Source organism: Hetaerina americana, unplaced genomic scaffold, assembly GCF_022747635.1.
Source record: "Hetaerina americana unplaced genomic scaffold, ioHetAmer1.1.p SCAF_4, whole genome shotgun sequence".
NCBI classification, from domain to species: Eukaryota; Metazoa; Arthropoda; class Insecta; order Odonata; family Calopterygidae; genus Hetaerina; species Hetaerina americana.
The window spans coordinates 5,383,739-5,411,658 of NW_027286985.1; the positions used below are offsets into that span (position 1 = coordinate 5,383,739).

Here is a 27,920-nt window from a genome sequence, read left to right on the forward strand (position 1 = left end):
AATTCCCCTCGGAGCGTCGGCCGTGAATCATGTCGCGGCTCGCTCTCTTCCCGCCGACGGACTCGCCTCCGCCGACCTCCGCCCCTCCTGCGGTACTCCGCCGGGAGATGGTGCGTAACGATTCGTGGGTGATGCATCTTCCAACGGTCCTCGTGCAGACTTCGACGTTCCCATCTCCGTGGGTCGCGACCCTTTCCTACGACTAGAATCCATAGTGCGTTTGCCCTATCCGGCACCGCGTTTGACTGACGGGATATATTTGTGGTGTTGGTGTCGTGTGATTTTTAGAGCGGGTTCCACTGATTAGTGACGGTGCTCCCCTCGAATCGTTCATTTGTGATCCCTGCCTGCATTTTTCGACCTTCCCGACCCGAGAAATCGCCCGGGAGAGAGGCCAAAAGGCGCGACCTTCCAGATGACGCAACATTCGAGCGGTTCGGGCTCACTGGTGACGTTTCCCCTGTCCCAATTTCTCGAAAAACAAGTCTCGCAAGTGACGCGTTTGGGTTGACCGTGCTGTAGAAGTTTTCGACTACCACAGCCGCGCGGGGAGGGTTCTGCGTTGGCGGGCCGATTAGATCTACATTTTGTGACTCTTCTCCCCCGCTCGTCTTCAAGGGTCGGCCGAGAGGACAAGAGTGTGTTTACGGCGAAGGCCGCGCCGGTTGCCCGCCCACCCCTAGGAGAAAGGAGACGGCGCAATGGAGGTGGTGCAAGGTGGCGGTCCTCTGGTCTGCGCCCCCCGGGGTCCCCCCCCGTCGACCCACCCACCTCTCCGCCTGAGCCATCACCACGCCGAGGGACCAGCCGCGGCGGCCCTGCACGTGCAGACGGAGGAAGGTGGCGGGGGTGGGCTGGACCCCAGCTGGTGGAGGATTTCGGCGTCCGGCTCGTGGGACGGCGGGGAGAGGAGGATGCGCTATGGGAAGGTAAGCGAGTGTACACTACGCCTTATATAGCCCTTAAAACGTAATTTTCCCTCGAATGCATGTGCTCAACAAAAATTGCTTGCCGCCTGTCGCACTAAAAGAGCGCTACGTACCGGGAAGACATCAGTTATTTTCTGAAAAACGCTAGAATGAGCATCAGTAAGGGAACATTCATGGATAAAAAACATAAATGACCCCTAAATATAGGACTCATCAATTTTTTCTGGTTGTGCGAGCATAAAATGCGAGTTTTATTGTAAAAAATCAAGCATCAGAAAAGAGGGTGCCGCCTAACGTTTGTTTTCTTTGAGATGTAAGATACTTCTAAATTTTATTTTCTCTCGCGGTGGGAAACTGCATTTTGGGGTATCAAGGATTCGGCTTAATACTATAACTATGTAGTTGATTTAATTCTGCTAGATGCATTATAATCTGTAAGATGTCCTTACACGTAAAGGAATTTAAAATACATGCTTTACCACACTTCTTCTAATTCGGGATGATATTTGAATCCTCACAATTAGTATAAAATTTGGTTAAACTGAAAGAATTCTTAGTAGACCAACATTTTATAGTTTTATATCGAATATCAAGCATGTCAATACTTATTATACCGAAGATAAGTGTCGTTTCAACAAATATAGCCGAATTTGTGGGATAATAATTAGTGCATGAATGATAGCATAAATGTAAAATCTCACTCATGTCAGTGTTTAAGAAACTAGGCTATGCATCAAATTTTTTTCAATGGTGTTGTCATTATCGTCAGAAGATGGAAATCGCAAATTTTATATTCTGGGGTTCAAAACTCCGTTTTATTCTCAGCTGGAATCAGGGAACAGTTCATAGATGCGTTTTTAGATTGCGATGTGAGCAAAACCCTTTGGCGAATGAGAGTTCAATGAGAAATTTTCCCCGACAGCAGGCGTTCTAATTTTTCATGATCAGATGATTTTTCATGATGGCGCCGCTAATATTTTTTTCCGGGACCACGAATTTTTGCGAATGATACCGTTGTCATTTACTAACATTGATATAGTCGTAAGTTAAAAATATATTCGGTGAAACACATTCCGCTCTCCTTCGTTCCCATGACTGTATGTTTCCCCATCGCTGTGCGGAGATCCCGGAGCGCGGAGGCGGCTTCCCCGCTCGTATACCTGGAGATGACGACACGCTCCCTGAATTCAGCGAGCGGCCGACACCCGTGGGTCATCTGAGACGTCGAGCGTCCCACTCTCCCGCGGCCCCTTCCCCACTCACATAGGCCGCAAGGAGGGGATACTGCCTCGAGGCGATGAGTTCAACCTCCCGATCGATGGGGTAGTGCTGCGACAACCTTCCATTTGTTTGAGCCCAACGCTCATTACGGGAGACGCGGAAATAGTTAGGAAGCTGGGGCTCGCATTCTCTAATCCTTTGTGGATCCCACATGAATAATTCGATAGTAATTGCTGATCATTAATAAATAACTCTCGATCACCACTGTATGCAGTCTACTCTGCTTAATTAGAGTTTGGTCCTAGGCTCCATTTGAAAACTACTCCATTTTATGACGGTGATCTAAATCACTTGCCGCCAAGCTAAAATCGGTTTGCTCCGTATTATTTCCCTATTCAATTAGTCATGCCCAGTATTCTCGTGAATGGCATCCATAAGGCCTCTACTTAGTGAGTCTCTCTTACCGGCTAACTCAACTTTCTCCACTCCACTATCTATCTTTTAGCATCCAACTCATACTATCCGTACCTCTGCGATTACTTGGTCTACTTAGTTATGATTTTCCCTATTGTCTTACTCAATATGGTTTAAAACTTCTTGTTTTGCCTTCTTTTCAATTCAGCTTACTTTCCTGCCCGTCTTTTGCCAGCTTCTCAAAATTATTTTGAGTACTTTCGCTCTCTGTCCTCAAACTCCTCTTCATATAAAATTTTCCTCCAATCTTTCTTCTGCGTGCTTATTTATGACCAATCTTCTCGCTTAACGATTCTTGCACTGATATCACCCCCTGCTATGACCCCACGGTCATTTTCCATAAAAACGCTCTCAAACCATGTCACCTGTTTCACGCGTTTTATTTTATGCCATCATAAGTTAGCGATTTTTGTAATTTATTATTTTATTCATTCATTATAGTCACCTCAATGAACTTTTTCTCGGCAATTTACTTAGCACGTTTAGAACTAATAAGGCTTTATGATTTCCACTGCTGGACTTTGCCTCACTCCACGTTCCAACAATATTAAGTCATTTTCCCATTGACGTAAAAGCATTTTAATGCGTCATAGACTTTTTAGAATTTTAAATCCCGACATGGATAGAAAGGTTTCGTAGGTCACGTCTGAAATAATATTTACGGTTTCATTCAATTTCTATGGTTAAACGCATTTGATGATCGAGTTGCGAAGCAACCGGTGATCGAACACCACTTTCGGTGGTGCTCATGTCCAAGTTTACTAAGTTAAGAATTAAGGAAAGAAAAGTTTTAAAACATTCTCTGTTTTCCTTTTCAACTAAAAAATATTTAGTTTCGATTAAAAAAAATAAATTATAACTAGCGCTATAGATGATCCAAGTTATCAGATAACTCTGAAATACGAGTCTACCTTTTTACATAGGTAAGTAAATTAGAAACTATGAGCACCTGGAGCATGAAAGAACTAGAGAGCTGTAATTCACGATGGAACAAATAAGTGCAAAGGAATTTGGGAAAAATGTCTGCAGTGGGCACCTACCAATGAATTGGAGGTTGGAAACTTTAAAATCCACAAGGAATCAGTACAGAAAAAAATTGGAATTTATGCTCTCCGCGTTTTCGCACCTCTTTCAACGGATACTACATTGAAATTGGGATATTTTTTTAGGCAACTGTCACCTGGGTATCTCCATGAAACATTGTTTCCGCATTCGGTATTAGGTGGAGCCCAGCGATTTTGGGCCGTTACTGTGTGCTACTTTTAGACTGGTTGACACAGATGGAAGTCGAGTGGAATCTAGTTTTATTTCACTTTATTACGGATTTGCATTCGGTGGTTATCATTAGCGTAGGAATTAAGTACGGGGTGGAAATCCTTTCGTTCTTAGCAACGCGGATTGATAATTATTGTAAATGCTTCAATTAAATTGATGATTTCTGGGTTAATTAAATACTTCTGATTGTACTGTGCGCTGTAGATATAGTTTTAAGTCTTTTATTAGGAGTATAGCGACGAATATCCAGTCCTTCATTATGTCATTGTTTTTATCGACCTAAGAATGCATTTAATTATGTGTTCGAGAAGCAGGGAATGGGGAGCAATACTGATGATATGCGTAGGTGTCACAAGTATTGCTGTATTTAATCTGGATTTTATTGTGAGCGAGAGTTGTGCAAGGGAAAAAACGGGCAATGAATTCTATCATTTTCTGAAAGTTCTACGTAGTTTAGATTGCTTTTGACTCATTTGACGTGTGGCAATCGAAGTTTCTTTGGTACGCACACCCTCTTTAAACCATACCAATTAGAAGGATTTTAGATATTCTTGAGAGATAAAACGTCTTTTCAATGACACGCATTTCTTACCTAGGGCCTGAAAATCCTTCTAATGCGCGTTCCCCGAGATAAATTAGAGGTGAAGTTAACTCATTTGCAGCGTTCCAAGTTGCTAAATGTCGACGCCGTCCATTTAGTAAGTGCAATAGCAGCATATCTCACATGACGCCCTTTGTGCTGATGGCGAGGATTCTTAGATCATCAGTAATTAGTTTCTCGTGAAAATGACAAGAACTCCGTTCGTTGAAATGCAAAATGTATACAGCTAGGTTGTAGTGAATTTTATATATTATCAAATCAGATATTTGAAATACGAGTATTAAGTATAAATCGTATTGAGTAAAAATCCAATTATTTTTAGCCCCGATGGGATCTTTTTGAACTGCTTCATTTAATATCATTTTAAATATTCATCCATACTTACATCTGATACACGTGAATCTTACTCCTTGAAAGTAAAATAAATCGGGTCAGAGGATTCACGACATAAGTCTCTGCTTACCCAGCTGTCAATTGTTTGACGAATGGTTGATAATGGAAAGATGCCGGTGAAAACTGTTCTACTTACCTATTGTCACAATCACTGAAACTAGACGTCTGGGACAATTTGAAAGTATGAGCTTGGTTAAAATCGCGAGAAGTGTGAAAGGAAGGTGTGTGATAGATTCAAGACAGAAAAGTAGTCCCATCGCTGAAAAAATTATTTTCTTGACCGGGATCTGAACCTCGATCTCCAAATCTCCCGTCGTTACACCAGTTCGATTGGTTCTCTTGTCCATCTCTCTTGCTTCATCCGGGTCATCCAACTTAGCCGCCTTCGACGCTAGAGGAAAAATCGGGTGTCTGCGTGCCTCTTACGAGTTTCTCTTCCATCTGCTGTCTTTAGGGACAAGCGGGGAGCGATCCCAACCTAGGTTTTGTTACTACAAAGCTGGGCTGCCATTCTAAACTTGCCTTTCCGTCCATTTTTCAAGTAATCTTCAGCTTCACTTGGGCGCAATGGTGTTCTAATGAACGTAAATGTGTGGGTTGGATGGCGGTGGGTGGGGAGTGGGTTTGGCGGACGAGGGGAACCCAGGCGTCTGCGAGAAAGTCTGGGGAAACCTCGTGTGCACCCATTTTTCACTCCTCCGCTCCGCTTGTGGGGAAATCATAGCGATCGAGAACCCGGGTGGGGGACGAGGGCCGTCACTCGGTGGACCGCACCTCATCTGCCGCCACCTGTGGCAACACTTGCGCCCCTCCGTAGCGGCGCCCGTGGCCAAGGGTCATTCGAAGCGCGTGGCCGGATGCCCCGATGACCCGCCTGCGTTCGTGAGAGGCCAAGATCCCGCGTATCCGTGACATTGGAACAAAAATCTATCTATTATCATGAAATTAATCATGACGCCTTCCAATAATATATTTTCATCTTTTCTCTTTCTCTATCTGCGACAAAAAGTGATGCAAATGAAAGGGATGGACGGAGTAACTTTATTGGAGGGAGAATTTTAGGTAAGTTTGAAGGAAGGAGGTGAATTTGGTTTAAAGGACGGCATGAGGGCAGGTTGGAGGAGCTGAAGATGGCAATATGTGGAGGAAATAAATATACATACAGGCTGCGAGGAAGTCTATAATGGTGGGTAATACTTGTTAGGAACAATCGAACGCCTACCTCTCATTGGAATAGATTACTACTACTTATGAAGACGATACTCATCATAGAGCAGAGAACCTAGGTTAGCGTCCTTATTGCATTAGTAGTATGGAGAAATTTTATGCCAACGAGGATAGAAATAGGTGTAAGGCACTAGGTATCATAAATGAAATTGGAACGAATAACAGCGAAAGGGGATTGATACATATAGATCTACATATGGAGAGCAGACGGTAGTGATTAAATATGGCGAAAGCAGAAGAGAAGCTAAACCTAAAGAAAGGAGTGAAGCAGATGCTGCCCTGAATGCTTAATGTCTTATTTGGGAAGGCAATTAAAAAGGCCAACGAAAAAATATAAGCTGGCGCGCGAATAAAGAAAAGCGATAAGAATGCTGCGATTTTTGAATGAAATATCGGTAATAGTTGAGGAAAAGAAAAAAGGCCAAACAAAAGTATACTCTTTTATGGAGAAGGGGAATAAAATGTGATACATCAAGTTAAACAAGAATAGTTGAGATATCAATAAAGTCAGCAAAATAGTTTGTAGCCGGTAAGGATTTTTACCAGCCGGAATGGCTACTAATGACCAATATTGCTAGCATAGGTATATGAAAACGATTAATTACATCTTAGGAATGGAATACATGTGTACTTATAAAAAGAGACGTTTCAGACGTGATATGGTAGAATATCATAATTAATTAAAAATTGGAAATTTTCCACAAATAATTATTTGGCAATTGCCAAATTGCCAATTTTTAATTAACATGTGTACTTATCTATGGTTTTGGGACTGGGATGTGAGGAGCAGCAGTGACACGAAGATTAGAAGCGATATACATGCATATGGTGCTGTAGAGGAATGATGCAAATGAAATGGAGCGATAGAGTGACAAATGAAGTAGTAATTGCATGAGTGGGTTAAGATGCCTTCTGCACTTAACGCTCAATTCAGGAAAAAAATTGTTACCGATACTTTTTATAAAAAACCTTGGATTGAAAAAAATATTGATGACGAGGAAAAGGTGTCGTATTGAGAAATATTACTATCATCATTATATATTATGCATGAAAGTTGTCGGAATTGGGGGGGGGGATATTGACGCCCAATGAAATTTCTTTACATCTTTTAGTCCTCATGTATACTCGCATTCTAACGTATCTTTTGAATTTCATTGACAGTAGCTCAATGCTTCAATACACATCACTGTGAATATTTGAAAATATGAATATCGTCATTTACTCTAACACAGGGATTCTTTAAATTTTGGCGAAACGCGGTTTCATTCTGTCATTAGACTCATTTGATTCTGTCCTTAGCTCAACGTAGAGCACGTAAAATCCCATATCTCAACCTATTCAATATTTAACCTATTCTCAGCCAGGTTCCTTCTCTAATTTTCCTTATTCATTATCTTTAAAGAAAGAATTTGTTCACGGCCATTTGCTTATCCCACCCAATTTGATCATCCTCCTCTCACATCCCATGGGTTTTTATTTATTTTCCCAATTGTATTTAAAACTCTTCCTTAATCCCTCACTTAATGCGATTGACATTCTTAGTTTTAATCTAAAAGCACTATTCTGGGAACGTCTTACTTTAATCTTTTATTCTTTGTTCTTTTTTCATCTTTTTTTCTCTCCCGGGCCTTGCGGCGCCTCCATCCAAGCATAACGTTTTGTCTGCTTCTCCCGGTGTCGATTACCTTGCTGAATTAACGATTTCCTTCGAAGACCTGTTTCGTCGTGGTGAGGCTAGACCTAATTTTCGTGGTGCGGTTTCCGTCTGGAATCGGCACGCTCCTCCACCATATAATTGCCTGAAACTCCCTAATTCCATCCGAGTCATGCAGCATCCTTTCGGTTCGTCTCTGCCCCGGGACCAGTCTACCATTCGGCGCAATCCGTTCCGCATCGAGACTCCCTCCGGCTTGCAGTTGGCCACGCTCCGGTCGGCAAATCGATGCCCTCCGGTTGGAAGCATGATCTGGTGCACGTCTGTCCCCCTAATTCGATGCAATTCGTGCCGTAATTGAAAACTACCGGTACCTCGACGAGACTCTCGATTCAAAACGTCGAGAAAATGTTTCGCCAGCGAGCCACTTCCCACTCTGCGCCACGATGCATTATGCCCGACGACCCAAAGTGATAGTATAACGGACCATCGAACACGAAATCTAAATTTTTTGTAGTAAATTTAAATTGTTTGCCTTCACATGGAGCAAAAGTACAAGTATTTCACATTATGAGTATTAGCCTTAATAAATAGTCATGCTATTTCTATTTATTGACAACCCCAGTTTCGAATTGTGTTCTTCATCTGTCCTCCTCATGAGATGAAGATGCATACGAACTTTTTGAATACAGTAAGCGCACTTAGCGCTAAAACCGGGTTGGTAAACAAAACATTTTTATTTTAAATCATCAAGGATGGATTCCACCGAGTTGTACATGAGACAACGAATTATAGAACGCGTGAATGGAGGTACCAGTGCATATCTCACCTGTGATTTCTGCTGCCAACTGAGAATAAAACCTCCGTGGAGAAACGACGAGCGAAACAGAAATAGTTCTTATAATTAGCAGCCAGAATTTGCCCGAGCATTCAATATTCTAAAATTTAAATGCTTTTCGCGCACTTACATTTGTGTCCGAGTTTCTTGTCGCGAATTTTGTTCAGAAAAGTCAGAATTATTATTTAGCCAGAAAAATATTGAATGAGATAAACTTTCATTTCGTAAATTTCACAAAAAAATTATTAACACGGCACTACTGGTTTCATCAAATATGTGACGTGTGTGTGTATACATACCATAAACACAGTAATTAATCCGAAGGTCGGTTTGGTAGGTGATGGCAGAGTTCACCCAGTACTACCCTACCCTGATGTGTGAATTTCACATCAGGGTAGGGTACTGGGAGTTGTTCACACATCAGGGTCCCTGATGTGTGAATTTCACACATCAGGGTCCCTGATGTGTGAATTTCACACATCAGGGTCCCTGATGTGTGAATTTCACATCAGGGTAGGGTACTGGGAGCTGTTCACACATCAGGGTAGGGGGGCTAGTTCATTTCCCTGTGCCGGTTATGGTTTCCCAGGAAGATCTGGTACCCGAAAAATCACATAGCTTGGGTGCAGTTGCAGGTGCCCAGAGTGCCTTGCCTGGGAATCGAACCCGGGACCCTCCGGTCAGTAGTCCAACGCTCTACCCCCTGGACTACTGCGACCCACTTATATATACTAGTATGTAGGTCACGTGTGTGATCAAAAGTGCTATGTTAATTCGTTGTGGATTTGACAAAGTTTATCTTATTCCTCAAGACGAATGTTCACAAGGTTTAGCCGGATACCATTCAAATAAAGGGGAAGTAATGAAAGAGGAAGTGTGAAAGATTATTAGGAGGAGATGATTTTTTCCATTATTTTGCGTTTTAGAAGAGACTATAGACCATAGATACCTTTAATGACCATAAATATCAAGTTACCTTTTGTTTGTAGATGAATGGCCTAGGAGACAATAGAAAAATCAATGATTGTCCCAGCAGCATACTTCATTCTAAGACTACTTCGAAAGAGTTTTCTCCGGAATAGAGTTCCCAGCAATAAAGAGGCATCCCGGAGAAAGACGAATACGTCTCCATTTGACGACTTATTTAAGACTTTTCTGGAACCTAAGATGTTTTCCTCGGCGTCGCAGGATATAAAAGCAAAGTGCAAGGGTGGAAGATCCCAGTTACTTCCAATATGAAATGGCCCCATCTGCCCTACTTGTAACCCTTTTTATGTATCTGGAGCTATCTTATTCAATCACGAAGCTATGTTGTCTCCTCAGTCAAGCGGAAACTATTCGCGGCTTGGTTTTTGAAAAATGTTTGTTTAAACTGATTTACGAATAATTTGTAAGATTTAACGGATCCGGAATCAACCCTCGGGAGCTCTTTTCGCAGAGAAGATTCAATTTATGAGCTCCTACTTGATAAAGAAAGCCATGATAAAAAATGTCGCTTGGAAAAGTTTTCAAATCATATGTATTTGGAAGTTTCGGTGACATCCTACACCGGAGAGTCATGGTAAATTGGTATCCACAGCGGATTGATTGGGTTCTCTGGAGCAATTCCAGCATTTATGAGTTTCATGGTCCCCGTCGTAACCTGCACCTGTGCCTATAAACTTAAGTTTATTGAAATAATGATTGCGCAATTTCCCAGAATCCTTCGCTTGGATATATGCCTTTAATGTTTCGAAGAAACTTTCGATAACTGCCGAAAGATACATTTCTTGGTATGATTTTGATTATGGGTCTATTTGAGACCTGCATTTACAATGCTGAATCACATTGATAGGTAGCCTCACCTTGACCGATTACATTTCCATTTTGCAACTTAATGCTAAAGAAAACACAGTCTATGGTGCATATCTTGCGGTTGATTGCGGCAATGGTCAAATTTATTCTCCACTACTACCGTAAATCATGAAAAGTCATTAACGGTGTGATTTCCTTTATCATTTTATGACCTCAAGTGCAGTAAAATCTTGGAGAATTTTAATTTAGGGCTAATTGATAATGGTTGGTGGTTAAGTTTTTAAACAATAGTACAATTATACGGTTATTGATGACCTTTGAATGCTAAATGTTTACGCAGGGAAAAGGAAGGATTAGGGAAGATATAAAAACTATCTAAAGGGAATTCCGAGCAGGAGTCACGCCGGCAAATGCCCATGCATTCGAAGTGTGTTATAAATGTGTAGCCTGCATATGACCGTATTGCTGTCTAAGCTAAGAAGTTGAAGTGAACCATGGCCACTGAACGATAAGATGAAAAGTGATGGATTTTCCATTTAAATGCGGAGCGTCATATCGAGTGCAGTTGGCTCGTAGACGAATGATTACGGAAACGCGTGACCGATATCCACTGTCGATTTCAATTTAATTTTCTGAAAATTTAATCTTTCTCTTTAAAAGTTGATTAAAATGAATTGTATTATAACATGCTAAAATGACATATTTCCAACCGAAAGACCACCCAAGACTCAATTTTTTTAATAATGGTTATTGTCCAAGCAGACGCTGTGTATTGTGATGATTTGAAACCGAATACGAAATTTCATTTGATATTCGGTTAATATTAATTGACAAATGCAATTATTACCTTTCATATTACTCTAAAGCAGACAGTTAAGTATTTACGGATATTACCCCCACATTATTTACGTCCATGGTCGTGCATATTCTTCAACTGTGGACACGCACGAAGCTTGGTGACGGTTGTGAAAATGAAAAGACATTCGTCTTTCTCCGATCATCTGAATTGGCTGTGAATATTGATTTTCTTAATACATGGATTTTCTTAATACATGCCATGTCTTTAACCGTCAGTTAATAAGTTACGCCACCCGTTAATGCATTTGAAGTTCACGAGAGCGTCATTCACTCGCCGGCGTGATGGCATGCGGCCTTCGACGTCGCCGTGAGTGTCTGTGATGATTCAAAACCGGGGCCTTAAGCTTCATTTTAGGAAGGGGTGGTTGACGCAGGACCGGATTTACATGAAATAAACTCTTAAAGATTCCTTCACCGCTGTGCGAGTTTATATGTAATGTTTATAATTGTAAATTGAAAGTAACTCTAAGTTTATCCAGTGGAGGGACAGGGAAATCTTACGCGTCTCATAGTCGCCGCCTCCACAGCAATCAACTAGAAGGTTGGTTTCGATAGCTGAGCAACGCTCGCTTCGCACTTGGCAGGGTGATGAAGGGGTGCTATTTCTTTTTCGTGTAGCGCCTGTGGTTTCCCATGAAGAATCATACGGAGTAGATTTCATCGGGGCAGGGAGTGTTCACAGGCCCTGGATCTGAATCAGGTCGGTAGCCGAATGCCTTATCCACTCGATTTCCTCGCCGCTTCATAATAGAAATATGGGTCCTCCCTCAAGTATTTGATGCTCTAAGAGAAGCGGTGGGGTTTGGTTAGATCGTCGTATTCGCTATAGCAACGTGATTGGCAAAGCAATGTGCCACAAATCGACAATGTTATTTGGTATTCAAAATGCCGCAGAAGAATACAATTTTTTCCACCGTGCGAGCTGCGGTGACTCAGCTGGAAAGCTGTTGTCTGACTCAATCATATCAATGCTCGCTGGGATTATTAGCGCAGCCAATTAGAAAAGATTTATCGCTACAATTTGTTTTGGGGGACTTAATGCCAGGCGTTACATATATTTTGTGTCAGGTTGGCGGGGGAGGGGGTGAAATACTTAATTGCGTTATCAATCAAACAATCCCTTGGAAACTACATCTAATGTCTAAATCCAATTCCGAGGGACGGGAAAGGTAGGAAAAACTGCTGCGGGGGGCATTGGCTCCATCAGGGAGCGGATGAGAACAAAAATCCGGCATCGTCCTCATTCTTTTCCCGAATAAGGCGACGTTCGCGAGGCCAAGCGGGGTGGGGAGGGGAAGGGGGGGGGAGGGAGCCCAAGGGCGGAGGAATGTGCATTAACACTAATCCAATTTTCACGCGCCCCGAAACCTTCTGAGCCCGCCGCGTCCGTGGAATTAAACGGAGGGGGGATTGCGAAATGATATTCGGCACAGTTCGGCCCCTCCCCCGCCCTCCACCCCTTCCAACCCCTCCAACCCCCCCACACCTCCCCACGCTGTCTAGAACCCAACGGCAGCACAATTCTTATTTCTCTCTCTCTCTCTTTTTTAATTTAAACCCCCCGCCCCCGTCTCCGGCCGAAGTTGATCGACGACCGACCCGGAGCCATTCCCGGAGCGGTGCAGCGCCGGAAGCTGGAGCTCCTGGAGACACACGCTCCGGGTGCGTCGATGCGCGTGGTCCACTCGCAGAGCACTTCGTCCTGGAGGCAAGGCGGCAGCAGCGAACTGTCTTCCACGGGGCTGGACTCCAGCGGGTCCTCCAGGAGCCTCCTTTCCTCTTCCTCCAGCACTCGGGTAAGAATCGCTACCGTGGGGGCCCGCTCCTCCCCACTCCGGGAGGGAAGGCGCCCCGGGGGGGAGGGTACTTGCCCGCAGGGGGGGGGGGTCGGGTGTCCGAATGACATGCGACCGCGGAATGTATGCGCCACTGAACGGCCACTCGCCTGAAAGAGTGGCAGTCTTCCAAAATGCAGATGCAAATAGTATAGTCGCCCGCTTCCACAGCATAGCATGGCGATCTCTACCTTTCCACTGTTTTTTTGACTACTCATATTGAAAATGTTCACTATTCTTGTAAATTAATGGATGGCCTTAAAAGGGGGTGAAGAGAACGGTCGCTACGGTTTTCTGACATAATTGGAAAATATGCAATGACAAATTCTTACGCATTCAACTTTGATTTTCCGTCTTTAATTAGGTTTTCATGAAATATGAAAGGGAGGCGTTCTCGGAAACCTTTATCTTGACTAGTATTAATATATTGACTTACCTTCAAGCCTTGTGAACCATTTGCCAATGCTAGGTTAATTTGATTTTTAGTGGGCTCACTTTGGGAATACAATATTTGTCTTTATTTAATTTTAATATGGTGTATTTATGGCGGTACGCTATTTCACCTTTGTCGTCACCATCATGTTACCTTTATGTCGAGTAAGCGGTACAAAGTACTCAAACTTCATGCATTGAAATGTTTCTAGAAGAAAAAAATGACTTAGAAAGAGGGAAAAAATGTAGAGATAGGGATAGGGGAAGGATATTTTTACGATGAGAAGGAATATGACGGACATTCGAAGCGCGAGAGTGACGCTGTGTAATTGTCGTTGTGCTGATATAGTGCATCATTATATTTGAAAAAATAAATTCCTGAAAAGACCATGACGTTATGGAATTATTATTATTATTATTACTTATTATTAAAAATACACATGTGCTAATAGACATTGTCAGGTGGCACACAAGTCCCAAATAATCCCAAAAGATAATACATAAAACCAGACTTCCAAACACAAATCTCTTTAACAAAACAAGTGAATCCCCATCCCATTTACAACCATTAATCAGCAAGAAAAAAAAGATAAATTAAAAAAAAAATTAAGCTATTACATATAATACAATACACCACACATCAATCAAATTATTACATATGTGCCTTTCATCTATTCTTAAAAGTATACACTCTGTTAGGAAAGGGCTCGAATATTTTTGCAGGTAAGGTGTTCCACTCAACAATTGTTCTATTTAGAAAAGAAAATTTTTTTTTATTTGTTCTCTGTGCCCGGCATGGAATGGTTAAGAGGGCCCATAAAAACGTAGAAACAATACAACTAGATGAAAACGAAATTCTATTTTAAGTAACATCATTAATTCCTGTTAATAGATTTTAATAATTTGGCAATCGTACCATACCAGCCAAAATTAATCTTCCTTAAAAGCAAAGTACTCGAGATCTTTTTTTCCGAAAGCAATCATCTAAAGCAAGCACACTGTCCTGCACAAGACTTGGTCAAACCAAGTTTGGTGTAGGACAGTGACTTATGACACGAGGACTGGTTGAATAAGCTGCGAGTTTCAACCCACTTTTACTCCATGGAGTTTTTATCAAAGTTAAGGAAATCATTTTGTTACTAACGTTGAGCTTTTAGGGTTCCTTGTATGTTGGATCATCTTAGCTGTGGCATTCTCCCCGGAAGTCCACTCTACATACTCAGCTCCACTTCCCCAAGTCCGGAATCTTTTAGAGATTAGAAAGGTCCAAAATATTCTACGGAATCTCGGTTAATGCCGTGAAAACAGAGTATATTGGCTTATTTCCAGCTGATATATTAATCATAATCGACACGAAAGAGGAAAGCATAAGCTATTAATCTAATAATACATTTTTTACTCCTTGTTGTACCCTTTTCTTTCCCTTTCCTTCACCTGGTGAGCGTCGTTTATAATGAGACGAAGAGACGTTGGGCGTGTCAAACAGTTTCCTGAATAATTGGAGAAATAATGCACCATAGTGCAATTTGATTATTACTACATGATCAATTATTGATGATAATTCAGGTAAACCATCCAAAATCAGCATTAACCATTAGATTACCGATAATCAAAAGAAGGGAGGAATTAATGAAAAGGGCGTGGAATAAGGATGTTAAGAAAAGGCTTATGAAAACTTGGATATGGGGCGTGTTTTTTTACGGCGAGGTAAAATGGTCTTGGGAGCAGGATAATCGGCGTAAATTGGAGGCTTTTGAAATGTGGGTGTGAAGAAGGATTGGAGAAGGTGAAGTGGACAGAAAGGAAAACAAATGAGGAGGTATTCTATTGTTTCAGGCTTCACTTCGTGGAAGTAATTAATATCCATTATTAAAATAGAAAGAAAGACTCGTACTTTTCCACAGATTTAATTTTAAAATCCTTGGAAAAGTACGAGTCTTTCTTTCTATTTTAATAAATGAGGAGGTGTTAGGTGTGGTGGGGTAGGAGAGGAGGTTTGCAGAGAGAAATCCTAAGGATTAGGGAAGGATGAATTGAGAGCGTTTTTACTGGGAATAGGATGTTCAACTGTGATAGAAGGGAGAACATTGAGGAGCAGGAATAGAATAGGGATGTTGCACAAAATGAAGGGAGGAAAGAATTATGAGGAATTGAAGAGGGACTTGCTATCGTGTCCAATTATTTTAGGTTGTGTTTTTGGTCAGGAGAGGCAAGTATAAATAAGCAAATAACCGACTTTTTATTATTTCCAACAAATAGGTTAATTGGAATAAGGTGAAAATGTCTGTAATAGGGAGATGAATGGAAAAATGAGAATTTTTTATGATTAATTTGTTTAAAGTTTTACTTTTTAATAATTATTATGGTGTTACTAAATCAACAGCGTGCATATTTATCATTATTTTCTAAATAAAATGTACTTTTTCTCCTTTTCTTAGGTTACCAGTTACCGCCAATGGTCGACGAATTTTTCCCAAACATCAGGCAACGTCGCTTCATTGAAACAAGAAACGAGACCGGCATTAACGGAATTTGGGAACTTGGAGGTAATTCGTTCACGGAGTTGTCAAGTTGATCGAATCGGTAAATTGAATTGTATGAGATTTATTCGTCACCAAACTACGATTCCTGGCTCTTTTCATCGCAAACCTAAGGTCATTAAGGAGATAAGAATTCAAAATAACCTTTCCAATGAAATTTTATCATGACCAATCATATATTATGTTGACCAAAACAGTTGTGAACAAAACGTACAACGTATCATTCGAACTTCCCGAATGCCATTCATCGCGTCTCCCCCATGTAGTCTAATGGCGGAACACCTAACAACCCCTTCCACATGCACTCGCGTAGATCTGCAGTATAAGATGTAGTGAGGTGACCTCTAACAACTATAACACAGTAATGTCGTCACATATACCAATTGTGAATGTCCTTAAATTGTACATAATGATCTACATTCATTTTTTTTACTCTTTCAGTGAAGCATTCTGGGAGTCGGTACTAAAATATATGTGACATTGGTGAGGGATTATTAACTCTTTGCCCACTCATTATACGAGTTCTTATATTGCTGCATGAGTACGTGCGTTTAAGATGAAATGCTGGAACTAATTTTCGCAACTATCATCGACATTGATGAAATGTTATTTCTGTAATCGCTTCTCAAACTTTCTACTGCATACACTGAAGATGGAGATCCGGTATTTATTTGGTATTTCGATAAGATGCTTAATCCAATCCTATTCAATCATTCCCTTATCATATCATAATATTATTTCATGAAAGGTATTTGATGGTTTCAAATAAATAAAACTACCATTTAATTCAACGAGTCGCGGATTATTATTTAAAATTCAAAGAAATTGAATTCAGGGCTGATTAGGAAAAAAATCATTAAAGGCAGTCAGTATATATATGGTTAAAATTGATTTTCCATTTGCAATTCCAAAAACCCTAGTTATGTTTATCATAGATGTATCCTTAGCATCTATGTCCATTCCTTAAAACTCTGTCGAACTTAATATTGCTGATTATTTACTTAGAAATTCTTCTAGAAATAATAACCATTTAAATAGTTGTAGATGGGTAGACGATTGAGAACGTGAAAAAAGTAGAATGCAGTCTATGCGAAAAAAACTAAAGCTATATTTGCAAATTCAGTGCAATTTTTTAAAAAGTCAATTATATTATCCTTAAAACAACAGCATTTTTAGAGGTCATTCCGAAGATCGTCTATGACAAACTTTTTTGTTAAATATAAAATAGAGAATGGATCAAGATCAACGGGCAGGCATGTCCCTTTTGGGAGGTATTGTGTTGACCTCTTCGGCATCATTTTTGCAGGAAGCAGACTCAAATAAAAACCGTACATTGCCGTTATATCTTACCGATACCGTGGTGAAAACGAAGCAGAAAATAGTTTTTCGGGTTCAGTTAAGCAATCAAAATTACCCTAATTTTATTTACCTGCATTTACCATTCAAACTTTATGATTGAAGTATGAATTTGGCCTTCGATCCTTTGCAGCTCGCGCTAAATCCTCTTGACGTCAGTTTCCTAAGGACGAGGGGAAATGTCGGTCGAAGTGGCTCCATTGGCTCCAGGCGACCCCCGACGCGGCCCAGGCGACTGTCCAGCGGTGCGCCTTCCCCGGATTCGGGCGACAGCTCCGCGGAGCAGCACCCGGAGGCAAAATCCCCGGACGCGGACTTCTGCTCGGCCAGCGTCGAGGCCGAGGGTGACGGCCGACGGGAGAGGTCGTCCGAAGCGCCAATCGCCACCTCTCCCGTCACTGACGGCATCCGGGATTCGGTCTCCAGACTGATGGCCCTCGGATGGCACCCACCAGGGTCCGGAGTCCCCCCGCACCCCCTCCTGCACTCGGCCTTCCGAACCTCTACGCCGCTCCACCGCAAGAGGAGCGTGTCGAGTGAGGACCTAAGGGGTCAGGAGGACGGGAGCGACGGCTCCAGCCACGGGGACGATGTCGAAGACGCCGAGGGCGTCGTAAAGTGGGAGCGGGGGGTGTCGGTGAGGCGGTCCTTGCCCTCCTCAGAGTGGCGGTCGGCAGTGGGATCGGTTGCGGACGGTGGGTCGCGGCGGCCACGGGACCCTCCCAAGAGCTTATCGGTACCGGCGCTCGGGGGACCGGCGTCCGCGGTAAACAGGAAGTCGTCCCTCGTAACGGCCGAGTCCCTTAGAGAGATGAAGGGGCGACTAAAGCACCGGGGCTCTCTCGAGGCGATGTCCCCGCCGGGAGGGTGCCGGACTATGGCGAATGGCGGCGTGGTGGGCGACGGGGTGGCGGTGGAAGGCCCCAAGGTGTCCCTGAGGGCCGCGAGGGAGGAGGTTAACGACGATCGCCGGAAGAGTTGGAGCGTCGGATGCCGTAACCTGGAAAGGCGGGAGGTGCTCAACGATGCGGAAGACGCCTCGACACCATCCAGTCGGAGGAGGTCGTACGCCTTCGAGTTCTCGGAGGAGGGCAAAGAGGGCGCCTCCTCGTCCCCACTGAAGAAGGAGTCGGACTGGACGCATCTGCAAAACGGAGTCAGGGGGGAGTCGGGTCATCGGGTGATGCTCAAGGGAATTTCATCGTCCGATTCGGGCGAATTCGTCCACAGCCGGGTCAACGAAATGCTGAAAAAATGGAGCGCCCTAACCCAAGGGCCTGGCGAAGATGATTCGGTCAGAAGGGCCGCCTCTTCGTCCCCAACCATGAGGTCGCTGGAGGGCGGCGGGTCGAGGAATTCGACCACCATGTGGCTCGAACACGGTGACGTCATGCGGCTGGAAAATGGGGGAGAGGCGGAGGTGGACGAGTTCGCAACGCCAACCGCGACTCTAAGCGGAGCCAGGACGACGCTGAGGCTGACCCACGCCAAAGGTCACTCTTCCTTCAAGGAGGAGTTGGTCACTTCGAGATCTCTCGATAAGGTTCACCAGCTTCTGGACGAGCTACCACCTTCCACCCTGGGCCCTTTGGTCGAGGACTATTCCTGTCCGCGAGGTCTTTCCCCTGTCGACTGGTGCGACGGGGAGTCCAACGGCGTCCTGTCGATCAAGGAAGTCCCGATCAAGGGCGACCAGGGAACGTCCACCTCGTCTGCCGGCATCTCGGTTACATTCTCCAGCGCGGACGGCGGAGACGGATACGGCAACAACAACGGCACGAGGCACCACTCGGTGACCCACCTGGAAAGCAAGGAGTTGGAGGGGTTGAAGTCAGACGGGGCGTTGAGGATCCGGGCGTCCAAAAAGGTGGAATTCAGTAAGACGGAGGTGCACTTCGCGGCTGAATCGGGACGGTTCCACATAGTGGAGACGGCGGGGAAGCCACCGCCCAGTAATAACTTCCGACGGCGGCGGAGGTCGCCCACAGGGACCCTAAACGTTGACAGCGGTGCCGTCGGAGGGAGGGGACCGTCCGCTCTCAGCAATGGCATGCGATTCGGGGACTCGCCGTACGAGAAGAGACTGCTCGCTGGGACGGAGGGGGCGGAGATGCAGCCACAGAGGGAGGAAGGCGATGAGGACGCAGACGGCACTGCTGAAGGTTCTAACCCCGATGGAGACCAACTGACAGCGAATGGCGAGACCCCCTTCGAGTATGGTTTCACTTCCTCGAGGGTATTCGAAGATCTCGATGCTAAGGAGGAGAAGGAGGTGAAGAATGTACTCACTAAGGTCCAAGACCTCGAGATAATATCCACCCCACTGAACTTCCGGCACGTAGGCTTAGAGGATGCTTTGGAAAAACCTAGGGGGATTCTAAGAAGTAATTCGGCGGCGAGTAACCCTTTCCCGTGGAAAACACCCCAAAAGAATGATGACGACTCGGATGATGGTATGAAACCGAAATTCGGTGGCGTACGTCTTCGCCCAGTTATATCTCCGGAACTCCATACAAAGATCAATCTATCAAGCTTGGATACATCAGATCCCTCTCGTGTTCTTCCAGTGGAAAAAGCGATACCAAGCCCTCTTTCTCCCGGACAGATGGAACTGCAGAAACTACTTAAGTCACTGAGGCCCGTTTCCGTGGCTCCGTATGTTGACAATGTTTTGAATCAAAATGATGAACTAGGGACCCAAGTGGCGAACGGCGGTGGGATGGAAGTCCGGATATCTTCTGGAAATCAAGTGGCCCAGACAAATATGGTGATGATCGGAAGCGACGCCTCCACGGACACCGTCACGCCACTTTCAGTCGCTCAAAGAGTGAGGGAGGTGGAAGAGAGGAGGCAGAGGGAACTCAAAAACAAATTAGCCAACAGTCAGAGGATGACGAACCGAGCAGCTGGACAGTTTTCAACGAGGGTGACGCTGGGACCGGTTTCTTCCTCGGTTGTGTCCATGGAGCCACAGATACTTGCAAAGAAATCAATGCCACAAACATTAAGTTCATCTCCGCCATCTCCCAAGGTTGCAGCCAAGATTTCAACCCATAGCAAAATAACCAGGATCCAAACCTCTCAAGGTTAGCATATGCTTGGTCTAATATATCTGTATCTAGAAATTTGTTTCATTTCCGCCTTGTTTGATTGTAGATTAAGACTCCCTAGCATGTATTTTAATCTGCCTTAGAACTTAATGCGATTCCTCTTTTCGTACATCTTTTTCTGTATTCCTTCGTAGTTTTCATTTGTAGTAGATAGATTTATTATGCTTTGCTTGTTGTTCTTTTTAACTTAAATATTTTGGTAGTTTTAGAATAATAAGTATTTAATTTTAACCTTAAAATATACTTCTTTGGAATATAAGGAGAAGCTTTACACTTTAACTCGAGACTGCTCTGGATTTTGTTAGCAGAGGCCTTACGAAAACTTTTCGCAAGAATTCTTTTGAGATGGTACTCTTCTTTGGTGTCTCCTTCGAAATGATTCCTCATTTCCGACTCCAAAAGCTTTCCTCGCTCCATAAATTTCTTCCCGAAGCTATTCAGCTGTTCTAAAACAATTTCAAGACCTTATTCTCAAAAGAAACTCTCAGGAAGTCTCTTGAAGACAGCGGGCAGTAGTAGACTAACACTCGAAAGTATTTGTGTTCCATTCTGAGATAATACATGCCTTCTCCTTCTCTGAGCGGGAAACCCATGAAGTAAGCTTACCCTTCCTCTGCCATCCCTAACAAACCGCTCTGCTGGGAGTTGATCTTGGAGAAGATGTCAACAAGATGTTCTACCCGTTGCAGACAAGGTGGGACCACTGCAGATTGTTCGGAAAGGTATACGTGAAGAGATGTGCAGTATGAAGCAGAGGAGTGAAATCTTGGCGCCCTCGCAGGAGAAGGCAGCATCCAAAGCAGAAGCGGACCCATCCCCAGCGCCATTCGGTCACCGCTTTGTCGGAGGGTGGCAGGCTCCGTTGTCACCCCTCCACCTCGAGATAGCTCCTCTCCAACCTCTAGTTACTCGGAGGTTATCTTCAACCTCGTCGAAAGTCGAGGATTTGTGGTTCAAAGGGTTATTAACCACGGCGCAGCCATCGCACCAACCGCCTCCGTCGGCCTCCTGGCCGTCCGCAAGGGGATTTGGAAGGGTCGGAGACGACAGGGTCATGCTCAAATCCCCTTCCCTGATATTGCAAACCATGCTCAGCACCGCGTTTCCCCCCAAGGAAGCCAAAGAAGCGCATTCGGCGGCCGCGCCCCCGGTCTCCGCCCGATGCGAGTGCACTCGAACGGCGGAGGCCGTGGCAGAGGCGCCCAGGGCGGCGGAAGGCACGCTACTGGACAAGGCTTCGCGGGAGACTTTAATGAGCGGCGACAAACTGCAACCCAATCTGTCGATCCTTAGGGCGCTGTATCGCGACGCGAGCGAGGAAGAGTGCAGCGACGCCTACGAGGCCACCGGGAAGTTGCTGGGGGGCTCGAGAGGAGGGGGGGAGAGTAGGTTAGGGGATGGAGGAAGTGTCGTGTCTGGCAGCTGGAGGAGGTTGAGGAGGGCGAAGCAGCAACAGCAGGCCTGTCAGAGGCAAACCACGGAGTTGGTTCCCATCCCGAAGCCTGCGCCAAGAAAGCAATCCGGCAAGTCGAAGGCGAAAAGCGTCGAGCCGCCGCGCCCACCCCCAAGAAACCACCGAGTCAGTGCTCAAACGAGGATAAGAAGGGTCGACGCGAAGGGCGGCAGGGTGGGTGGGGGAAGGGAGAGGGTCGAGGAGAGGGCGAGGAGGAGAGGAGGAGGAGAGTGCGGAGGCAAAGGTATCTTTACCAGAGCAGTCTCGAACATATTGAAAGTAATAGCTTCCCCTTGGGTTCACAGAATGAGGCCTTACGATACAAAGTAAATCAAATAAACGCTCCACCTAAAGTTTTTGTGCTAAAAAAATAATATTATTAATCGGTCGGGATATTCATACGAATTGTCGATTATATGGTGAGTAAAACTTACGTCCAAAGCCTTCATTTCAGGGGACGCCTCAGCATTCGCCGGGGACAGCCTACAGCATAATCAGTCCGACTCGAAGGCGTCTGCTCTCGCGGCCGAGAGTCGCTCCAGGAGCGAGCACTGTCAGGACGCGCCCGGAATCACTCGCATTGCGCTCGGGCAGCGAATCGGGAGGACGAAGGGGGACGGCAGGGAGTGTAGAGAGGATATCGTGGCGGCGAAGGAGGGCGGCGGAATGGGGCCGGAAGCGGGTCGGTGCAAAATATTCTCCGCCCTGAGCGTGGGGAGGGGGCGGGAGGAGGATGCGGCGGCGGCGAGGGTCACGAAGGGTAATGGAATGAAGTTCTCAGCGCTGGGGACGATGGAGACGAGCCCGGAGGGCCCGAGGGAGTGCAAGGCCTCCTCGTCGCCGTCGAAGACCCCGGCCGCCGCAGCCTGGGGCGTCGGGAGGGATGTGAGGGAGGGCAGGACGAGGGAGCCAGATCACGCAGCGTCGAGGGATTCGTTCAAGTCGCAGAGGAGAGCGAAGGAGGCCGCCCCAGACGAGGCGCAGAAGAAAGCACACGTGATCTCATCCCCTACGCCCCCCGAAGCTAAGATATTCTCCGGCGTTTTCGGGGGATCACCCGCGTACGACAAGAGCGGCGGTAAGGAAGGAAAAGTCGAGGAGGGAATGGACAGTTACTCCGTCAAATTGAAGGTGATAGAGAAGCGGATGGAGGAGGTGGGGTCGCAGACCAAGTCGAGCAGGTCGGATCAGAGGCGCTCGAGCTTGGACGAGAAGAGTAGGAGGGTCGTAGGGGAGGCGGCGAGGGGCGAGGCGAGGCCCCCGGGGACTGGTGGGACCCAGACGCCGAGGTCTCCGCGCCTGTCAGAGGCTACCAGGGTGTCGCACGTAAGGCAGTCGGCACTGGCCACTACCCGCCCCGCGAGCCCTCGCCAGTCCGCAGCGGCCGGGGAACACACGGCGGCGGGATCGCCGACGGCCGGGAGAGCCCTCCGCAAGAGGGTGCGTAGGAGGGCCAGTGGCGGGGTGGAGGAGGAGAGGAGGCGGTCGGGGAGGAAGGGAGGGGAAGAGGTATCGGAGGAGTCGGCCATCCTCGCGGAGCTGACGAGGGCTGCCGATGAGATCCTGCACGTCGTCAACGGATACTCGGACGACCCCACGAGTGACGAGGACGCCGGGGCGGCTGCCGCGGCGAGGTCTAAACGGCGGGCGGCCAGGGCTCAGCACTCCAGGAAGACCTCGTCTGCGGCGAGGGAGACCCCCAAGGGGGCTCATGGCGTCGCGGGGGCAGGGAGGAGTGGGGGCTCGGTAAGGGCGAAGGCGGGGGCGAGGGAGCAAACGACGAAGGAGAGGGCCCAGGCGAAAGATGGTCCTCCTCAAGAGGTAACGTCCAGGGGGATGGCGAGGGGTCAGCAGGGCGCCGTAGCGACCTCCCCTTCAGGCCCTACCCACGGCGGCAGCCCCGTGGCCCGAAGCGGAGGGGGCGCGCCCTCTTCCCCGTCGTCGGAGAAGGGCCAGAGGTTGAGGCAACACACAGGGGCGAGTGGCTCGCCTCGTGCGAAGAGCAGTGCCATGACTCGAGTAGAACCCACAACTAGGGTCGCCGAGGTGAAGCTAATCGAGAAGCGACCGCCGCTGCCACCTGGGGGCCAGAGGAGAAGCAAGGATGGACTCAAAGAAAGGTTTGTTAGGTGTAAAGTTATCGGTCAAGTAAAGGCTGGTAATGCCCTAGTTCTCCAGAAATTTGGGAAATAATAAGAGAAAATGCGGAAACACTTGCTCCTCAGGATGTTGTTTGTTGGTAATTAGGTATTTTGAAAGTGAATATGATCTATAAATTCAACAAAGACTCACAGATTATGTCAGCACATTTTAATGCAAAATCTTGAAAACTTGAGTCATATGAATTTCTTCACTCATTTTAACAATTAAATGCCAATGCAATATTTCAGTCTCTAAAAAATGCTTAGGATATATTTATTATGACAAACATTATCACTCTTATTCTTCCTAAAATCATCTCATTTCATCTGAATCTGGATATGGGGAATAATGAAAATTTTGTAGCCATGCAAACATTGGGCTAGCTACTGTCATTTAAGATATTTTATCTATCTGGGAGTGAAATGTTATTTAATACCTTACCTTATTACCTTGAGTTGGGGATGGCAGAAGGTTAAAGGGGTGTGGGTGGGTGAGATGTTTCAATTGTTAAAATCTTTCATGGAGACTATATATATGCCCCTGTGCTGAACATACTCATTTTGCAAACACACTCTAAATATTGCATCCCCGTAAGTTAGTTAAGTTCACTCAATGGTTAAACTGACCTCCCTTTGTATAATAATTAAGACCACCCACAAATCTTCCAGGCTTTTTATTTTATAACACTATGGATTAATACTTTTTTTGGACACTTTTCCGGATGGTGAATATTTTTTTGAGATAAGTTTCTTACTCTTAATAATGCCAATTTTACTTTCACAAACCATAAAAATAATGTTAATATCCTTTGAGAATGATAAAAAATCATTAGAACTATGCTCATTGTTTTCTGTATATTTAAATAGGCGGTAATACCTTTTCTAGTTTCCTTTGGATAAATAATTAAAAATATTTTACAAATGCTGCCATCAAAATTCAGTCTCAACTGCAATTTTTTTAATTAAAACAGGTTATATGAATAATAGTTAGCTATTGAGACGAATGATCTATTTGGTACTTAATGTCCACATTTTATCCAACCCAACAGATCAGAAGTTCATACCAGAGGAACCCATAGTAAAACCAAAACAAACTCAGCGAGCACCAGCCCCTTGAGTGGAGAGAGTGAAGTGAATAAAAGTGAAACTAAACGCTCAATGAACATTGCCCGTGCCCTAGAGGCTGTGATGCCTGACCCCAGGAATAAAACCAGGAAAGTTGAAAAGAAGATCGATGAGCATGTGAGGAAAGATAGCCAAGTCCTCCAGCCAACATCACCACAGTCATCTCCTGGAACCTCACTGTCTCTGTAAGAATGATACCCACAATGCCTTCTCTTTTTCATTCTGTTAAAGTTGATAATATAAAAAGCAAATGTCCCTACTGAAGATCTCAGCCATTGAGGTACCTAATGATTAAATTAGCAAATTTCCAGAAAAGCTATCCAGAAAGTCCATTATTTGTCACCATCTCACTCCCATTATTGTTATAGAACTAAATACTCTTACTTATTTATTGCAAAAACATTTTTCAAGTGAATACATGGTTGTAATTTTTGGAAGTGTCTCTGAAGTAGGTGTGCCACCCTCCTCCTGGAGACAAGAGGTTGTTGCTACTTATTTGCAGGAGGAATGGTTCATCTGCTGACCCATCTGAAGTAAAGCAAAGCTTGGAAAAAATCAATTGGGTCAATAATTAATGATACCTTGGAAGACCATGGGTGGAATTCATATACGAGAGAGCTTGGATCCCTTGTTCAGTACCTTGGCTCTGGGTCAAGTTGTAGCTGAAGGTGATACTCCTAAGAGTGAAGAGTGATGTAACATATTAATGGTGGTCATTAAACTATTGAGGGAGCTCTGGAGGCCTTTGACATTGATTTTAATCTAAATTCTATTTAGTTCTTTTTGAATTTGATATTAAAGTGTGCATTTCTTTTCAGGGAAAGGAAAAAAGTTGCATCTAGTCGAGAAGGTGATAAAACTACAAGGAGAGGAATTCATCCAAGTAGTAACTCTCCAACATGATGTTATATAAAGTCTCTGCCAATGAAACCCATGTTTTTCAAAGAATTTCTTGAAATGGCACTACCAAATGTACTTAAATATTTTCCAATTCTTTGTTGAATTGGCTGTTTGAAAAACATAATGATATTTGGAGACTTTTGGACCATTAGGGTTTACAAGTACAGAGATAATTTGTGATTTTTTATGACTTCATTCATTTATGAAGTCATTTTTAATGCTCTCATCTCAGAAGCCATACATTAAAAACTAAATTTAGTATGATAACTGGAAGTAATGCTTTTGACGATTGTGGTATGAATAATAAGTTCCTATCAGTCCCCTTTTCTATGTTACTTTAAAAATCCCATAGCTACCAATGTAACATTTTTCTTTTATTTAACTACATAACTAAGGCCTTTTTTCATCAAATTCTACCTATACTGCTATTACATTTAAAAGGACAGGAAATAAATTATTGATGTCTTGGAAAGTTTGCTTTTTAATTTTTAAATGGATTTAGTGGTTAATACATCTTATGCCATAACATGTCACATAAATTTCAATGGATAAAAAGGAACTTCTCACAATCTTTGTGACTTGGACAGAAATTATGTTTGCTGAAGCTATATGAACATTTCATGTATGCATAATTTAAGTCTAAGTCACTAAATATTTTTGTGACTAGTTATTAACCTGTGAATTTTTCTAATTATGAAGTTGTCATAGATGACATTAAAATTTTATGCCTACCTACATTTGTGAGGACTTGTGAATACTTGTTCACTTTGAGTAAATATTCTTCATCATAGTATCTAGCGATCATTAATTGGCATTTCCAATGTATAGTCAGGGAACTTAGGCACTAGGGATTAGCAAAGGACCTAGACCACCATGCTGTGGTCATTTTGAAAGCCTTTGCTGGTTACTTCGCTCCTCCCTCCCAAGAAAAGGGTAAGGAGAAGCTCCCTCCCTCCTCACATTGTTGCCATGATTAAAGCATGCAGTGCCACCCAGAAGACTTGGCAAAGAGACCATTTGCCAGAGGAAAAGCCCAGATACAACAGCTTGGAGGCTGATGTTAAGAAATCTATTGCGGCGATTGGCCATCTTATGCCAGAGAATGGGTGATAGCCTTGCAGTTGGATTGTTCACTTGAGTGGTATTGCATTCCTCATGCATGCAATAAGCAAGCTGAGACGCACTTAATCACTCAACCTTTACTCCTCTGAGCATGTCCGTCATGGGTAAAAAGTTACTAATCAGGGTAGTCTGGATACATTCACCTCAGTTTAATGAGCCATCCTTGATAATAAGTCAATTTCTTCATCTCCATTTCATGCATGCCCATTTCAGGCAAAACAAAAAACCTGATGGTGAACATGGCATGCGTGTGATGGGATTTAAGGAATTAATATGGGGCTGATTCGTTGATAGCTGCTTGATAACATGAAATGAATAATTCCACTAGATCTTAAAGGTATCTCTTGGCACATCAGACTTAATATTATGAAGAGCAATGGGACCAAGTGATGAGTTAATGCCATAATGATGTAATAGGTGGTAGCAATAGTGATGGCAAAAATATGTGTTGCTGATGGATGCACTCAGATCTGTGTCAACACATTACTCCCTGGTTGTGGGTATCAAAGGGAGGAAAGGGAAAGATTGAGATCTGCTTTTAAGAAAGCTGCCCTCTAACTTATGTCTCTATATTTCTAAATTATTGATTCCATATTAATCTCAGAACATTTTTAATGCATCACTATTGAGCATTGTAATGGC

General features: G+C 44.4%; 2 protein-coding genes across 2 annotated transcripts; both read left to right on the forward strand.

Moving 5' to 3' along the window:
* Nucleotides 1-16: 16 nt before the first annotated feature.
* Nucleotides 17-23,815, forward strand: LOC139692053 (uncharacterized). Its single transcript, XM_071590073.1, has 6 exons — nucleotides 17-929; nucleotides 12,848-13,060; nucleotides 15,970-16,077; nucleotides 17,561-20,513; nucleotides 22,445-23,736; nucleotides 23,810-23,815. Exons 1-6 carry the CDS (start codon nucleotides 702-704, stop codon nucleotides 23,813-23,815), a joined length of 4,800 nt encoding a protein of 1,599 aa, XP_071446174.1. The 5' UTR covers nucleotides 17-701.
* On the forward strand, nucleotides 23,774-26,605 carry LOC139692187 (uncharacterized). The gene is made up of 3 exons (XM_071590250.1): nucleotides 23,774-24,110; nucleotides 25,181-25,441; nucleotides 26,075-26,605. The coding sequence occupies exons 1-3, from the start codon at nucleotides 23,827-23,829 to the stop codon at nucleotides 26,157-26,159; spliced, it is 630 nt and encodes a 209-aa protein (XP_071446351.1). The 5' UTR covers nucleotides 23,774-23,826; the 3' UTR covers nucleotides 26,160-26,605.
* The last annotated feature ends 1,315 nt before the right edge of the window (nucleotides 26,606-27,920 follow it).

What these genes read in the sequence shown, in the direction of transcription:
- LOC139692053 (XM_071590073.1), top strand. Translation starts at nt 702, where the DNA reads ATGGAGGTGGTGCAAGGTGGCGGTCCTCTGGTCTGCGCCCCCCGGGGT. An exon ending in GGAGGATGCGCTATGGGAAG is followed by an intron (nt 930 to 12,847) that starts GTAAGCGAGTGT and finishes CTCCGGCCGAAG; the next exon opens with TTGATCGACGACCGACCCGG. An exon ending in CAGGATCCAAACCTCTCAAG is followed by an intron (nt 20,514 to 22,444) that starts GTTAGCATATGC and finishes CCTTCATTTCAG; the next exon opens with GGGACGCCTCAGCATTCGCC.
- LOC139692187 (XM_071590250.1), top strand. Translation starts at nt 23,827, where the DNA reads ATGGCGAGGGGTCAGCAGGGCGCCGTAGCGACCTCCCCTTCAGGCCCT. An exon ending in AAGGATGGACTCAAAGAAAG is followed by an intron (nt 24,111 to 25,180) that starts GTTTGTTAGGTG and finishes CCAACCCAACAG; the next exon opens with ATCAGAAGTTCATACCAGAG. An exon ending in CCTGGAACCTCACTGTCTCT is followed by an intron (nt 25,442 to 26,074) that starts GTAAGAATGATA and finishes ATTTCTTTTCAG; the next exon opens with GGAAAGGAAAAAAGTTGCAT.